This window comes from Lactuca virosa, chromosome 5 (assembly GCF_052849685.1).
Source record: "Lactuca virosa cultivar CGN04683 chromosome 5, Lactuca_virosa_CGN04683_v6, whole genome shotgun sequence".
NCBI classification, from domain to species: domain Eukaryota; kingdom Viridiplantae; phylum Streptophyta; class Magnoliopsida; order Asterales; family Asteraceae; genus Lactuca; species Lactuca virosa.
The window spans coordinates 379,803,566-379,822,294 of record NC_136430.1 but is presented as its reverse complement, the minus strand read 5'-3'; the positions used below and the strand labels follow the sequence as shown (position 1 = coordinate 379,822,294).

At 32.5% G+C, this 18,729-nt stretch overlaps 1 protein-coding gene and 1 non-coding gene across 2 annotated transcripts; one reads left to right on the top strand and one right to left on the bottom strand.

Annotated features, from left to right (window-relative positions):
* The first annotated feature begins 800 nt into the window (after positions 1-800).
* On the top strand, positions 801-907 carry LOC145118033 (small nucleolar RNA R71). Its single transcript, XR_013713017.1, has one exon. It is a non-coding gene; the product is annotated as a small nucleolar RNA R71 (small nucleolar RNA).
* An 11,834-nt stretch (positions 908-12,741) lies between these two features.
* LOC145113701 (uncharacterized) lies at positions 12,742-14,391 on the bottom strand. The gene is made up of 4 exons (XM_079049762.1): positions 14,267-14,391; positions 13,714-14,158; positions 13,324-13,614; positions 12,742-13,209 (listed from the first exon to the last, which is right to left on the bottom strand). Exons 1-4 carry the CDS (start codon positions 14,389-14,391, stop codon positions 12,742-12,744), a joined length of 1,329 nt encoding a protein of 442 aa, XP_078905888.1.
* Positions 14,392-18,729: the final 4,338 nt, after the last annotated feature.

Below are 18,729 nucleotides of genomic sequence, written 5' to 3'. Positions count from 1 at the left end.
TCCGGTAAATTAAGCTTTTGGTAGAATGAATATGGCATCAAGTTGATACTAGCTCCATAATCGGCCAAAGCATATGTTATTGTTGCATTTCCATATTCACTGCAATGTGAGGCGTCCAAATTCACACGCTCTTGTACTAGTTTTGGCAATTGTCCAACTTGAGTTTCAATGTTTGATATGGAAGCTTGTTGATTTCTCAATGTCACGTCAGTTGCATTATTCCTTTTTTCACTAGCTTCCACAAACCTATATAATACCGATTCAAGATTGGATTTTTTTCTCGAGTGGTGCTTGTTCTTTCTGTCAAAAGCCTCACCCTTGTTGTCGGTATTTATCTTATTTTTCTTTCCTATACTCTTCATAGGGCTTCCATTCCTTTTTAAGCTTTCTCTGATCTTCATCATACCACTCACCACCTGAATAGCACACTTGCGCTTTCATGTTCACGTTATCATCTAAATCACAATCCTTGGTTAAATGTGGCCCGTGACAGTTGTCACACCCAACTTGCATCGTGTGAATGTAATGTCCCATTTTCGTGATCCTCCTATCCATGCTCTAGCGTTGCAATTATTGAAGCAACATTTTCTTGTCCTTCTCTCACCATTAGCTTTTCCTCTAGTGAAATCATCGTGATGGTTGCGATATTCTCTTAAGTGCTTGATAAATTCTTCTATTAAGGACTTGTTGGTTTCTAGATCCTTCTTTGTCATCGGTCCTTGAGAATCAAGAAGTTGGTGGGTGCCTGGGTGCACACACTGATCCCATTGTAAAAGGTATAGATTTCTTGTTGTACGTTTAGATAATGTTGAGGACAATTGCGAAGTAGCCCCTTGTAATGTTCCCACGCTTCATATAAAGATTCCTCATCCAATTGTTGGAAGTTTTGAATGTTCTTCTTCAGCTTAGCTATCTTCGAAGGAGGGTTGAACTGTTGAATGAATTATGTTCGAAATTTGGCCCATGTCGTGACCGCTCTAGGTGGAAGTGACTTTAGCCGATCCTTTGTTGCTCCCTGAAACGTGATTGGAAGCATCCTTAGTAGCACCACATCTCGTGTTACATTTGTAACATTGAAATAATTTGCAATGTCAAACACCTCATAAATATGTTTGTAGGCATCTCTGTGATCCTTCCCATATAATGGAATATCTTTGAGCATAGTGAGGATATGTACCTTGAGTTTAAAGTTGGTCACGCTGGAATTTCTGGTGGTACGAGACTTGGCCCATTGTCATTATGCATTCGCCTATTGTACTCTTCCATGGTCATTCTTTTGATGTCTCCCATATGTTCTACCTCACTTTCAACCTTGCTCTCGGTTTCAGTTTCTAGTTCGTACCCGCTCTCTTTCTCGTCTGGTTTTCTCTTGAAATGTGAGATCACGTCGGTTTTCAAATCGTCTCCTCCCTTTTTCTTGTGCTTTTTCTTGTGAAATATTGATTTGGGATCGTCAAGAGGTGGCACAATCTTTGAGGAAGATCCTGCAGTCATATACTACTGAAACAAAACAAAGAAAACACGTCAAACAAATAAAAACTAAATAAACTAAAAACTAAATTCATTCGGTTCTCACATCGTGGCAAGTATATCTCCACGTTATGAAAGCTGACTAAACAAAAAGTTAAAACAGAGCAGAAATAATTTTTTGCGGCTTTTACTCCACAAAAAGGATCGATTAACTAATATCAATTAAATTAAAACTAAAATAAGCTGTTCCCCGACAACGCCGCCAAAAACATGTGTTTTATTATATATACTAAAAACACTATTAAATTTATAATCCTAATCATTCGACTCTGCTAAAACACAAATAGATAGTGTACCTAGTCGCGTAGTAGTAAAGTAGAGTAAGTAAGGAGTCGATCACAGAGAACAATATTTTAATTAAGAAAATAAAAAACTAAAAGTTAAACTAAGAAAAATAACTAAAATTGGGGGTTTTAATTGATTTTACAAGTTTAAATTAACTTAAATTAATTACTAAAAACTGTAAAACTAAAACAAACAACTAAAGACAGTTTTTAATCAAGAGAATACGGATACTTCCATTTAGCTTCGAATCAACCTTTTCCCTATGGTTAATTTCAATATATTGATTAATTTCAATTGGTTACCAAATTTAATGTTACTAGAAGTCTTGGTTCGATCTCCTAATGTTTTCACCAATTCATGAACTACTTGTTGGGTTTTATTTCAAAAATCGTTTCAAAAACTCATAAAATGTCAAACAGAAGACTTCAAATTTTCGAAATAACATAAGTAAATTTATACCCACCAAGGATCATCTTGCAAGTTGTAGAAAGATTAAACACCAACCAAAGAAAGGATGAAGAAATAACAACCTTTGTAGATCTTTGGGTCCTCTTGGGAGGCTTGGAGGTAGATGGAGAATGATAAACTTTAGAGATATCAACAATGACTCAACTTTATGTAGAATGCTAGTTTTTTTGTATAAAACTCTTAAGACTCTTAAGCTTGAAGTTCATAACCAATATGAACTTAAAGAGAGCATAATATAAGCAAGTATTCTTCAAGTTTAAACTCAAAACCAGAAAGAATAGGAGAGAACATGCATGTTACAGTTTGAAGACCAAAAAAAGGAAAGAGTTCAAGCCTTCATAAAGCACTTTGTTTACCCTTAAGTCCTTAACTCTTTTAGCCATCCATGCACCTACACCTAAGTGTCGCTCATGCTTCTTAAGACATGTAATTATTTTCATTTAAATAATCAAAATCCCATAACATGCTTCGTAGAAGCATGCTACGACTTTTATATATAAAAAGATGGCAAACTTTGTAATTTTTATAAACTTTTTTATAAAATATAAACCTTAACCTTTTGGTAAAAGACAAAAAGTTCTTATGGTCCAAAATCTTGTACATGACTTAATAATTCATACCATATGAATTATATAATGTTACTTGCTAATGAATATTATTATGTCCTAGAAATAAATAATTTCCAATTAATATAAGAGATTATTGAATATTTATTAAAACCATTTTCTAATAAATAATCAATTGTATCAAGATTGTTGTTTGTGTAACCAATTAGTATCATATGTTAATTAGCAATATCACTTTAATATGATTCTTGAGCATAGTAGATCTTTCAGACTCCCACTTGCGCAAGACTCATATTAGATTGATATAGACAGTGGTGAACGTCTAGCAATATTTCACTGCCCCCATCAACATATGACTTTGTACCATCTATCAACGCCCAATTCCCAAAAATGTCAAAGCTACAATTGATGTATAAGGTGAGTTTATCACTTTTTTCACGTACATCATGTTGAACATGGGATACAGATCGCGATCAATCTCAATAGGTGATCAACTTTCGGTAAGGCGCCTTAGATGTCTAACTCTCAACACATAAGAGGAACAAATCTCATCTTAACTACATAAGCCTCTTGGATAATTCACACCATACCTAAAAATGGCTTTTTATAATTGCCCGGTTAAGAACCAGCATTTGATCATATCAAAGCACAACACTCCCTACACTTAAGCCCCACTATGTATCTCGGGAGTTAAGGATACAAAGATACTACCTTTTAATTAAGTATCATTCACGATAGCGATCCATGATATGAGCTTGATACGGGTCAGTTCAATACTAGTTATTTGATAAGTACCTATGAAAGTTGGTTACAACCCATTTCCTACCTTCATCTGGTGAAAGTCAACCAATCCAATTCATATTAGTCTTACTTCATAATTACTCACATAATTATACCTGACTACGAAGTTTTAGAATAATAAGATTATTCATGGATTGAACATGTTAATATAGAACACAACAAGTATTGATGTTATGATCATATCCCAGTATATCAAAACATTACACAATAGTTGTTGTCACAATGTTCTAATATCCAAATACTAAATCCAAATTAAAATTTCATTTATAGAATAATAAAGTCTTATAGCTGAAGTGTGATCATTCATACTTAGCTCAGAAGAAGGACTTTATTAATGGGTTCGACTAAACTTAATTTGTGTGAATCCTGTGAATACTATCATCTCCATATTTGACTTTACTATAGGTATAGTTAAATATCTTGGAGTATATGATTGGTGCTCTTTCGTGACATGGAGTCTCTTAGCTCGATTAAGTATACTCTCGAAGTCACAAAGATTTCTATGTGATCCTTGAATGGTAGAAATCAACATAGTTTTTCAATGAACTCATTCATCCAATCATATTAGATTTCAACTTCTAAAGTAGTTTATTCTTATTTTGTAGTAGATTTTGTCATTTTGTTTTTCTTGGACCTCATTCCAACTAAACTTACTCTTCATCCCACAATGAATTCATAATCCAATTATAATTCATAATTATCTATATTTGCTTAGAAATCAGAATCTTATGTAGCTCTTTACATGAAGATTTTATTCTAAACTAATTGTCTCATATACATTCTCTAAGTTCTTTTAAATTACTCTTAGAATGTTCCTATAGTCATCCGGTGACTTAACCATATATCTAATTGGTATCTTATGATATGCTCATAGCATGATCGTATACCAGGTCTTATACATCATATGTCATAAATGATGGATTCATTATCCAAGCAAATCAAATATAAATCATTTTAGCTAGTTTAAACCTATGAGCTCGGTTCCTTTTGAGGCTGACTCAAATTTAGTGCCATGTGACAATGCTAAGGTTCCTCCAAATGAATCTTCTATCTTGATCTCCTCGGGATATTATCAATATATGCATAAAGATATAAAACTTTTAACATTAAATTTATCTATCCATGTAGATTTTACATTCCAAGAATGTATCTTGTTCTTCCCAAGTCTTTCATTTTAGAAACACATTCTGAGTCAAGGTGAAAAGGCCTGACATGGTCAAAATGTAATTTCTTATGATTAAGTATGTCTCACACATACAATATTAGGAATTTCACTATGATCCTACTAGTTTTTAGTAAACACACATGCTCTATTCATTTTGATATAAAAGCAAACCTTGTGTTTTTATATTAAAATGATGATTGCAACATTGAGATGTTTTCTTTATATCCACAAGTGGATCTCAAGCTTTACACATTTTGTTAGGATAACATGGATTAAGAAAACCTCCAGTCGAATCTATATAGATATCTTTTAGTAGATGTCTATTAAGAAAAGCGGCCTTTCTTGAAATCTATTTGTTATATGTCATATTGAGAATATGATTTGCAGTAAATAATATCTTTGTTGATCTAATCATAGCTACTTGTGAAAAAGGTTTGATCATGGTCAATGTCATGAGTATGATGAGGACCATATTCGGTGACATGAGTATGAGAAAATCCATTTATAACAAGTCTTGCTTTAAATATGTATAGTTATCCATGCAATGTATTCTTTCTAGAAGAATCACTTACTCCTTCTAGCCTTGCTATAGGGAGGAAGTTCAATCAAGACCATACTTGATTATCATACATGGATTACATCTCATGTTCGTGACTCTAAGTCATTAATCAGATTCGAGATCTGACATAGCATCTGGGTATTTGATGGATTTTACAGAAACCATCAATAAAAGCTCATCAATGAGAGATTCCACATTTCTCAAGGCATATGATATCCACCATTGATGCAAACAATTTGTGTTTGTGAGTAACTATTATTCAATTTTAACAATCCCTTGTTAAAACTAGTGCCAACTGTTACTACATCAGGTTATGGTTCTTGAGTTGCTTCAATTTCTATGGACCTCCCGCTCACTTTGTCATTAGAAGCTTGCTTTCTACTAACTCATCTATCAAAGGAACAAGAAAAACTTATTCTTGGTGGGTTTTCATATAACAATCTAAGCCATATTTTGAGTATTATATAATATGTATTTAGTAGATTTTAGGTTTAAAAGCTTTAGTCCAACATAGGCTTAAAATCCACAAAACATTTAATAAGATAGGGATGAAGCCTTTCCATACAAAATTTTATAAAGAAAATATTATATCTACTTATTAGTTTGTATTTGTACTCAAGGTATGATTGATAGTGTTCTAGGTGTTATCCTAAGGAAATAAAAAGGATGACATTTCTACCGATGAGAAAGTAAATCATATCAAGTAAGATTTAATTCATCCTTTATTATCATTCAGGCTTTAGATAGTTCTTACCGGTTTGTATCTCAACTTTAAATTTGAAAACTTAAACAAAGGTTTCACAATTATTCTTTACCGTGTAAAATATAATTAAACTTGTTATAGTTATTAATAAAGTTGATTTGGTATCTTGTGCTAAATCTTAGACATTTATTAGAAAGGAAGTCATACAACATAGTGTATAATTCCTTAATAATTTATTTTCTCTACTACTTAGTGAAAATATCATTTGGAATCTTTTATATATAAATAGGTTTCACATATGTCAAATAAACTACATTATTTGCCTTCAAAGATCCCTTTCTTGAAGTTGGAATATGTGAATGTTATTTATATAATAAAGATAACAATGTCAAAGATGAGTTTGATTTAAAACAAGTTTAAGTCAAAAGTATTTTGCATATATAACTTGTTATTTATAAAACATTGATATTTACTTTATAAATTTTATTAGGAGATCTAGTTTCATAACGAGAATTTTAATCATTTCTGAATATGAAGGTGATCGTTATGAAAAACGATTTAAGTAAATAGTCAATCATTTATAAATTAAACTGAGACATATATTTAGACAACCTAAATTTAAAACATACATTGTTCCAAAACAAACATTTTTTTATATTACAAGTACATTATGTTCCTAGTATAATTAATAAACTTAATTCTAAGAGTGTATTTCCAACTTGATTATGCTCAGTTGGTTCCTTTTCTGTAAATATCTGCCGGCCATTTACAAATATTAGATTAACATTTAAGTATCAAGTACCTAAGTGTTATATGAAAAGTATGAGTTCTATCTAGTAGATACCTGAAGTACTAGTCTCTTCCAAACATTCTTTCTAGATAAGAGGAGCATATACTCTTCCAGTGTCTAGTTTCTCCACAAAAGAAACATGATCCATCTATGTTGGTCTTATTGGATTTCTTGGGCTTAAAGGTGTCCAGTCCATAAAACCTGGGCCTCTTAAATCACACAAGGTGATTCTTTTAACCTTGCACTATTCCAAATGTTTTAACTAGTTTAAAACAAAATATCACTATATTTATTGGAATATTTCTTAACTTGTTATATCCTCAGATATATATCTAAATTATTCAAGACTTCCTGGAAGTTAGGAATAACTATTCATAGTTTGATGTTAGAAACATTTTAGCATCACAATGATGCCTTTACCAGGTGTCATCTTCAGGTCAGTTGCTCAAAGCAAATAGTTTAGTACTAGGATTTTTAAGAGTATACAATTTTATATCTCTCACAAGATTCTCTCTTAAGACATGAATCCATTCATTGAAGTTGCATTTAGTGAATGTTATTGTTTAATTAAGTCATTTATAGAAAATGACAAATCATGGTAATGAGAATGTATTATTTGTCTACAAAATTTGAACAAAATTCATTTAGTATTTTCAATATTTAAACTCTTCAATAATTAATACCCTTTTTAGTTTCCAAAAACATTAATTATCAAAGTCTAGGATCCAAGTTGCAAAACAAATAAATGGTTAGGTGACATTTATCTCGTTTATTTGAATCCTACCCGGTAGATATCGATTATCAACTATATCTTACTATATAATTCCTAGATTTATGGGATCACTAAAAACAAATTTAATTAGACATGTTTGATTTCATCTATTCCTTAGAACTCTCTTGCTTAGGTGATCTTTATCACAAAAGAGTTCTGATCAAATCATCCAATTTGAAAAACATGTGTAATCGGCCTATAACTTGGTTATATAAATCGCGAAGACACCCCGACCATCAAAAGATAATACTAAGCGGTTAGGTGACCTTTATCCCACTAGTACATACAAGAGATGTGCGGGTGTTCTTCAAGATGGATTGCATAGATTTGTGGTTTGAAAGAGTCTTTTATATGTTTTATAATTCTAGTTTTAAAAATATATGATATCATGATAATTGCATGCATCCATTTAATCATGGTATCGATTTTCCAAAAATCATATTTAAGGTTCAAATATAAAATTTGGTTCTATATTTTGATGCAGTTCAGTTTAACCGATAATATCCAGTATTGAGATTGAGTTTGAGCCATACAGAACCTTATTTATTACTTAATAAAATTTCCTTTTATTATTAATATTTTGGAGTTTGAATAAGTTATAAAATCACCATTTTAGACTTATAATTTTACAATTTCAAAATTTGTCTTTAGTAACGTTTTAGTAAAACTTGTTTTTATTTTAAGGTTATAACTTGTTACATCTTATGTTATCGTTTTGAAAATTGAAAACCAAACTCCATATGATATTTATTTTGTCCAAAAAATAGTTTGAGTTTGTGAAAATTTAATTTATCAACTATACAAAATATTTGCATGAAAAATAAATAACACAAACATGCATTATAGTGTAAAACAAGCCAAGTTCTAGTGACACTTTTATGAGCCAACATAAAAGTGTCAAGTCCTTTCCTAAGGGACTAAATGGAACAAAATCTTCAAGTTGTTCTACATGTCGAATTCAAGCTTTCACTTGCATTGACAATATACTTTGTTGCAATTTCATAAAACTTTTATAAAAGTTATAAACCTTTATAAAAATTATATAAAACCGTGGGCATCCTCTTGATCTTCAAAAATGGCCTCCATCTTCATCTTGTTACATATTTTTTAAAATAAATCTAGTCCAAAACTAATATATTAAATAGAATAACAAAGATGAAAAACTAGCTACTTTTTATTACATACTTTATGAATAAAAGAATATTACAAACCATTTTAATAAATCAACCAACAACAACAACATAAAGGTCCATGACTTGTTTATACACTTAAAAATGCATATAAACATAAAACAACCTTTGTTTTTCTAAGACAACTTTAAGTGACAAAAAATCATGTAAGTTTTTGTCACAAAAATAACAATTAAAAAGTTGTCAAAGAAAATATGTATGAACTTATTTTTACACAAAAACAAGTTATCCATATTCTCCAAAAACTAAGATTTTCAAAAATCAAAAAATTTAACCAAACTTGCAAGGTGGCTCTGATACCAATTTGTTGGGTTTTATTTCACAAATAGTTTCAAAAACTCATAAAATGGCAAACAGAAGACTTCAAATTTTCGAAATAACATAAGCAAATTTATACCCACCAAGGATCATCTTGTAAGTTGTAGAAAGATTAAACACCAACCAAAGAAAGGATGAAGAAATAACAACCTTTGTAGTTCTTTGGGTCCTCTTGAGAGACTTGGAAGTTTATGGAGAATGATAAACTTTAGAGACACCAACAATGACTCAACTTGATGTAGAATGCTAGTTCTTTTGTATAAAACTCTTAAGACTCTTAAGCGTGAAGTTCATAACCAATATGAACTTCAAGAGAGCATAAGATAAGCAAGTATTCTTCAAGTTTAAACTCAAAAATAAAGAGAATGGGAGAGAGCATGCATGTTACGGTTAGTTGACCAAAGAAAAGGAAAGAGTTCAAGCCTTCATAAAGCACTTTGTTTACCCTTACGTCCTTAACTCTTTTAGCCATCCATGCACCTACACCTAAGTGTCTCCCATGCTTCTTAAGACATGTAATTATTTTCATTTAAATAATCAAAATCCCATAACATGCTTCCTAGAGGCATGCTGCGATTTTTACATATAAAAAAAAGTCAAACTTTGTAATTTTTATAAACTCTTTTATAAAATATAAACCTTAACCTTTTGGTAAACGACAAAAAGTCCTTATGGTTCAAAATATTGTACATGACTTAATAATTCATATCATATGAATTATGTAATCTTACTTGCTAATGAAATTATTATTTCCTAGAAATAAATAATTTCCAATTAATTATAAGAGTTTATTGAATATTTATTAAAACCATTTTCTAATAAATAATCAATTGTATCAAGTTGTTGTTAGTGTGACCCATTAGTATCATATGTTAAATAGCAATATCACTTTAATATGATTCTTAAGCTAACTAGATCTTTCACTACTAGGCAATGATCATGCACAAGTTGGACACGAAATTGATTATAATGATTTTGGGCTATGAATGATAAATATAAGGATTAATTATCTATGATAAAGACAAATAACCAAAGCACATATTATGGTCAAATAATGCTCTCTAGCACAGTCAAAGTAACTAACGTTATCACCTAATCTAAGATTTGGTCAATCACTAGCTCTAACAATTTAATGGTCATAGACAACTAGGTAACAAGTTCATGCAATCAAAGTGGTCATCTAACTACACAAAACTTGAAAGCTAAGCAATAATGTAATGTCTGGTTCCTGGTATGCATTTAACTCATTTATTTATTTATTTTAAAAGGGTAAATCGATGAGTTGGTGGCCCTAACTCGTCGAGTAGAAGGCAGAATACGCGCGGGGTTTAAGCTATCTACTCGATGAGTCAAGAGCCCTCGACTCGGCGAGTAGATCGGCCAGAGTGAAACCCTAATTTTGGGGTTTTACACCCTATTTAAGCTCCTTAACCCCCACCCCTTGGCCTTATTTCCAGCCTCCTTGTCCCAAACCCTAATCCACGAAACCCTAGAGCTTTATTTGAGAGTGTGCGCCATTTTGAGTGATCTTTGTGCAGTTTTGAAGCTTGTGGAAGAAGAAGAAGATAGAAGGCTCAATAGGGAAGGAGTAGATCCAGGAACTACACTCCATTTGCTACATTTTCTCGTAATCAAGTCTCCAACTTGATCATTCATTTCTTAGATCTATTTACTTCCATTTTATAAGGGTTTTGGTGCAATAACCTTGGTCTTTGGGATTTGGACGTCCCAAGTGACTTATATTCCAGATCTGGGATCTAGGAGGGGTTCCATGGCAAAAAGGTGCAAACTTTATGACCATGGAAGCCCCATGCAAGCTTATAAGCGTTAATATGGCCTTTTTAGCCCTAAGAGGCCATGCTTGGAAGGAAAGCTAGGATCTTTACGTGTCAAACTGATGTTCAAAGCCTAGATCTAGTATAGCGTGCTTTGGTTTAGGGTATTATGGCTTGTAGACCAAGATCTATGTTCTAGAGGATTAGGGTTTGAGCTAAACCCATTAAGAAGGACTAAGAGCGGGTAAAGTTGGAAACTTTACCCTTAAAAGTGTATTCCCAATGTGTAGATGAAGTATGAAGCTTGGATCTGAAGGATATGAGCTTAATCCATTGAGATGGCTCAGTTAAATAGAGGAACTCGGCGAGTCCATAGAGGGACTCGACGAGTTGAGTTGGTTTGTCCTGTTTTAGCTTAAGGTAGAACTCGACGAGTCGGTGAAGGGACTCGACGAGTTAAATCGGTAGATCGCAACTGTGAGTAGCCTGGGAACTCGACGAGTTAGATCGCGATTTCAGGTTCTAGGACTCGACGAGTTGATGGAACAACTCGACGAGTTGGGTCAACCAGAAGGTTGACTTTGACCCAAGCGTTGACTTTTGACCAGGGTTAAAATTGTCATTTTACCCTAAGAAGGATTATGAGATTTTGATTAAGTGTTATTATGAAATTGATAGTCAGGGAGTCGTCGGAGCAGCCATCAGAGATTCCTCACTCGAGATTTCAGCAGTCAGCCTTGCGAGGTGAGTTTCCTTCAGTAGGAACGGGTCTACGACACCAAGGCCGACCCGTATATGTTATATTATAGTAGCTGAGTATGGGCAGGGCCCGAATCTCATAGTAGTCGAGTGTGGGCGGGGCCCGAATCTCCATGAGAGTGGGCGGGGCCCGTAGCTCCTAGTTGCACGTTGTGTGTATGGTATGTGGTAGATTGGGGAGACTCACTAAGCTTCGTGCTTACAGTTTTCAGTTTTGGTTTCAGGTACTTCCGGTAGCAAGGGGAAGGGCTCGGGATGATTGCAGTGCACACACCATTTGTTCAGTCTGGGAGGTTTATACTATGATATTTTGATATACATTGATATGATGTTTGAGATATTATGACATGTGTTTTGGATAACAATGGTTTTATTAATAATTAAAAACGAAATTTTTGGTCTGTATTTTTGGGATGTTTCAAATAAAGATTGAAACTTTAACATATTAGGTAGTGAATTATCAAACACAAGCTAAACCAACTTCATTAATTCATAAAAATAGAAACTAACACATAGTATTAGGGTTCATCTAATCTAAACGAAAGTAAAATGGTATTAACCCATGATTATAGAAGTCAGTGGCGAAGCCAGCGTAAAAGTAAAGGGGTATCCCAGATTTTTTTGTGTAATATACAATAATAAAAAAAATAAAAACCATAATTTCATTAGATATAAAGTTCAACTTCCATAACAAAGTTACGTTTTAAAGTTCACCTCTTCGCTCACTTATTTTACGAAAGCGAGTAATTATATTTTCAGTCTTAACATTCTCTAATTCTTCCTTTTCTACACTACAAATCAAATCACCATTCATAAAATCATTACCTATTCTATTACTCAAATCAATCTTCAAAAACTTCATTGCAGAAAAACACCGTTCAACGGTTGCGGTTGCGATGGGCAAAACCAAACTTAGTTTTAATAATCTATAAACCAAAGGAATAGAGAGGCGCTTCCCAGTTTCCACCAACAAATGAGAGAGGTCTACAATTCCCTGCAAGTTGAAAAATCTCTCATCATGGAGCAAAGAGTGATAATAGATATCAAGTTGCCCATTAAGTTACGCCCTTTCTGAATCGTCAAAATCGTTTTTGTATATCTCGCTTAGCTTTAACAACTTTCCTTTATCAAAACTAGAAAATGAGTCACAAGGACTCAAATCCTCCATGTACTCCATCAACTCCGTGCCAACTTCACTAAATCTATCCCCAAATTCTTGAATTTGCATATCCAAAATCGTGTTAAAAATGATGTTGAATAGTCTTATTGGTCCTATGCTTGTGTGGGGTAACATAATATTCCGACATGTCCACAATTCCAATACTATGATTTGCAGAAAAAGCACATACTTATTCCAAATTTGTGGAAACCCATTTGTTCTAAAAACTAGCAATGCTTTCTTTGTCCCTTTTACTAACGAAGCCGCTTCCAAAATATCTTGATCTCTTTTTTTAAGATGCTTTGACAAGGTATCTGTGAGGCATAGAATTTTCATCATCAAGTGTAGAAGAAACACGAAATCAAGTGTCTTGAAATATGACAAAATACCCTTTGCTTGATTACGGTTAGATAAAGTAGACCCCTACTCTTTAGCATATTTAAGGACCACGACAACTTCTTCAAACAAATTCAAAAAACTTACAATTGCTCTTCCTGTTTCAGTTTCACCAATACCAATTCTTTCTTTTTGCATCTCTCGTATCATATCTTTTCTTTTACAAGACCCACAAACGACAGTAACCACCAAAGCTAGTTGTTCAAAGAATTCTTCAACATCATAATGTTTCTTTGCAACCGCCACAACCACTAATTGAAGTTGGTGTGCAAAACAATGTATATAATGTGCAGAACTATTTTCATTTAAAATCAAAGATTTCAAACCGTTAAATGCACCACTCATATTACTTGCTCCATCATAACCTTGCTCCCTCATCTATATATTTGAAAAAATTAATAAAAAAACTATAAGAAATAAAAATAAAACTAATATCGTATAAAAATTTAAAGGGATAAATATTTTATGATTTCTCACCTGAGTCATACTCAAATTATTGTTGGAAAATACGGTATCGATGGCGGCTTTAAGAGTCAAAGAAGATGTATCCAACACGTGAACAACTCTAATAAAATTTTCCTTTACAATCCCAAGTCTATCAATATATCTCAAAACTATAGCCATTTGTTCTTTTTTGGAAACATCACTAGACTCATCAACTAATATATCGAACACATCTTTACTAATTTCATCACAAATAGACTTGATTATCTCTTTTGAAAAACAATTGACAATATATTTTTGAATCGTCGGAGAAGTCAACTTTTCATTTTTTGGAGCATTTTCTAAAGTAACTTTAAAAATCTTCTCATTATCTTCTCTAATCAAATATAATACTTCGATGAAAAGTCCTTTATTATTAGACTTTTCCGTCTCATCATGTCCACGAAATGGTAATGAATTTTTCAATAAAAATCTACAACTACAAATTGTAGCACGTAATCAAATTTCATAATTACTTTTCTCAAGTTCCGTTTGCTTATGCAAGACTTCACCAATAGATTGGTTTTTTCTCAATAGCAAATCACACTTTTCTTGGGCCTTATGGTGATAACTTTGAATATTACCCATATGTTTCCGGAATGAGCCTTTTTTACTCCAATTTTCAAAGCCTTCGGTTATAAATGCATCTCTTCCACCTTGTTCCTCTACCATGTCTCCAAACAAGTAGCAACAAAAACAATATGCCTTCTTATTTTTTATGCTATAGTCTAACCATGGAAAATCGGTAAACCATTGCACAACAAAACGTCTTGGCTTATTACTATATAAGGTATATTTAAAACTACGCCCCTTTGGTTGACAAGACCCTTTAATCAAATATGCCCTCCTTATTTAATCCCTTTGATTAGGATTATAAGATGTAATCTTTGGCATATCCCCCGGTTCGAAGGAAGATCATTCAAATCAAAAGATTGTGTCACTTTTGGCTTTTGAGTAGGTTCATTAGATTGTGTTTCTTGTGGTTTTGGCGTATGTTGATTAGTTTGTGGAACTTGGTTACTTTCATTGGCCCTGTTTTTTTGGAAGTTCCTTCACCATTGTTGTCTCCAACATCTAACTGTCTTTTGAAAAAACTTTTAATAGCAACCTAGAATCAAAATATATGAACTATAAACTTGATTTCAAGCTTCAACAACAGTCAACAAATAACAACCTACAATCAAATTATCATTTATCAAGATATATCAACAACAAACTTGTTTCCAAGTTTCAACAACAAATGAACAAATAGATGATAGGAACCTACAATCAAAGTATATCAACTATAACTTGATTTCAAGTTTCAACAACAAATAATCATTAAGTATTAACCCTAAGTCACTAATTTAACAAAGTTAATTGGTAATTTCTAGTTTTTCAAACATAATGACAAAAAATTGGAATTTGAATTAACCTAAATACATAATAGGATTGAATATTTTTTTTTATACTAACTTGTTTCATTGTGATGGAGGAACTGAGGAGGAGGTCGTCGGAATTGAGAAGTCGACGATTGCGGCAATTGTGAAGACGATTCAGGGCTTCGATAAAGACATGACGTCGACGATAGGATGAGTCGATAAAACATAATACGATTCGACAACTGAGAAGTCGATGACGGAAGATCACAGAAGGATTAGGAGTATACGTCCAATTTTTTTCATTAAACTAATTGGACTTAATACCTCTTTGTTTCAATAAACTAATGGGTGCGGGCTTAAAAAATTTGGACCATTTGTGCTAGTTTGTATTTTGGACCATTTACAAATAACCTGAAATTTTTTTAGGGTAGCCCAAATTTTTTTCTGATATAAAACCGCAACATAAAACGCATTTTTTCCGAAAAAATTAACACTACTAAATTTCTTTTTGAGGGGTATCACGGGATACCCCGGGATCTATAGTGGATCCGCCATTGACTGAAGTAAAACACATAATCAAGTAGTAGACTAGATTAAACATGATTAAATCTAGGTAAACCGAAAGATTGATGTTTAGTTCTTGCTCTAATCTCTCTAACTCTTGATCTAATCGTATTCTGCCTTCCAAAGGTTCTTAGAAGGGTTATTGTCGCCTTATAATTACAGCTCTCCATAATTGCTCTCTGATTTCGACCTACTTCTGTAATTTATAGTTGCCTAAAATTGGTCTCTATGTTGTGGCAATATGAATTCCACGTCGTGAGAAACATATTAATCTCGTATGTGCCAAAGTTTCCATGCAGGTCTAGAGAAGGTTTTATAATTGACACATCGCCACGTTGTGAGACATAGATGTTCACGATGTGGGAAAGTCTTCATGCATGAATTTGAGAAGATTCCAATCGCCACGTCGTGGTATGTAATTGTTCACGACGTGGAAACTTCATTATGCTCGATTTTCTTCTCTTTTTTCCTCTTAATGTACGCTCCAACCTCCAAGCTTCCAACTTTCTTCGGTTCCATTTTGGCTACAAAAAAGAATTTAAACTATATAAGTACAAAATATCTTTATATTCAACCAAAATATAACTCAAATGTATTAAAATAATGTATAAATATGACATTGTCAGATGTCTAAGAATGTATTTCATTTCATGCATTATATAAACAATGATTTCAGTTTTTGTTTGATAATGCAAAAAGTGATACTTTAGTTTATAAAGATGGTTGTTTTAGGTTTTTAGGGTTTCTAACCCTAGTTTCCTTTAAATATGAGATTAACCATCAAACAATGATTTGGATGGATTTTTACCGATAAGAATCCTCTCTACATAATCATGTAGATTCCATTTAATCAATGAATGTCAAATTTCATATTTATTGATGGAATTAAGTGTTTCTGTCCCTAACTCATTATTTGAGTTGTGCATTGACAATAATGACTTCTATACGAGCTTATAAACTATATGATTTCCCTAGTAATATGCAGTGACAAGTCTAGAACGTAAAACCACATGGTTCACTATTAGATTGGACTATTAAAATATAAAGTGTAAAAACTAGATTTATACATATTTTTTTTTGCAGCGGCGAATCTATATTTTTTTTGTAGCGGCGAATCCAGGATTTAAAGTCAAAAAAATATAATTTCAAATCATGTTGTCAAGAATACTATATAAGACAAATATAATATTAAATTATTAACTTTAACATTAGAAATAAAAAATAAACATCATAAAAACAATAAACAAATGAAGATTTAGTAATTAATAAACAAATAAATTATTGGGACTATTCTAAAATCTTTGATCAAAGTTGTATATGGTATATAATTATAACCTAAAAAAATTACCAATCATTTAAAAAAAGTTGGAAAGATTGAAAACAAAAAAAAAAACATCCAACTAAAATGAGTAAAATCGATTACATTATCCTCAAAAGATAAAATACTTTGCTTCTAGTCTAGTTATATTCAAAATGGTGCTTAGTATATCTATTATACTTTATATTTTCTATACTAGACTACTAGACATTGACGTGTTGTGCTTTATAATTATTTGGATACATTATTTCTAGATGACAAAGTAAAAAGTGAAACCTCATACATGGAGATAAAGGAGGCTAGCCATCGGACAAAGTGGAGAAGTAGGCGTCCGATTGATCTCCGGTCAACATAAATTCACAAAGAATCGACGGAGGTGGGTGAAGGTGGACGAAACCGTTGAAGCAACCAGAGACAACAAATAATCGATGGAAATAGGCGGAGATAGGCCGACCTAAGTGATACTACTTCAAAGCTTAGCACCGACAGACAAATGTTGAGGACGGCGAACATCTTTGGGTGACCTAAATTTTTTTGTAAATTTTGTTTTTGGGGTTTTTTCATTTTTCAATCTTCTTTTATTCTTCCCTATCTATGATATTATTTTATTTTATATTATGTAATTTTGAAAGATTAACATTATTTGTATGATATTTGTAGAAAAGGTTTTTTTGTCATCCACCGTATCCAGTGGCGAGTTTAGAACGTAAAACCACATGGTTCACTATTCAAAGGAAACCAATAAAAAAATCAAAGATAGGCTTTGAAAATCTTGATTTATACATATTTGTTTTTGCCAAAAGCATTAAGGTGGTTCACTTAAAATATTTAAGGTAGTTCACAATTTATATTTTTATATAACCTTTTATAAAAATAAAAAAATAGGTGGGTCAAGTGACCCACCTTTGATATATGTAGCCTCGCCACTGACCGTATCCTCCTAAAATGTCGGTAACCATATAGAAATTTTGTTAATGAACATTTGTTTCTTTTTTGTTCACCACGGGTGTCCTTATTGCTTTTTATAGGTGTCCATATGAAAATTTTCATATAATCATGAATACAAGGAATATGGTCATTACCGGCGACACTTATCTTTAGCGGCGACATATTGATATGTCGCCGCTAAAGGTAAGTGTCGCCGCTATTGGTGTCGTCGGCATGTAGGAATGAACTTTATGCGTTTTTTCAATCGGGGAAAGATCAATGAGGAAACGATGGGAACGGAGATGATGGTTCGTCAGATAATTAATTTAATTAATTTGTGTTTTGTATGTTACACTTGTCGTGACACTTTGCTACTTGTTAGAATTGTACAACTTTGGTTGTTTATTTTGGTATAAAATTAATTATAACAGTATTTGGTATTTAATCGGATGCTATTATGTAATTTTTTTCTGCATTTAATGTTGTTATGTATCGGTTTTTTTATACCCAAAATCGTTGATTAAAAAAAATGAAAAATGTTATTACCGGAGAAACTATTACCGGCGACATGAGCATTAGCAGGGACAATTGCCGGCGACATTTTGATCAATAACGACAGAGCAGTAGCGACAACTTTTTACCGGCGACGTGTCGCCGCTATTACCTTTACTGGCGACTTTTGTCGCCGCTAATTGCATTTTTTCTTGTTGTGTCACCTAAAAAAATCCAAAATGAGGGTGTCGACAATCTTGTCATCTTGACTATAATGTAGCATCCTCTCTCTGTCTCCTTTTTTTTTTTTTTCTAAAATACTAAGATAGGGTAGTTCACTAAAATCAT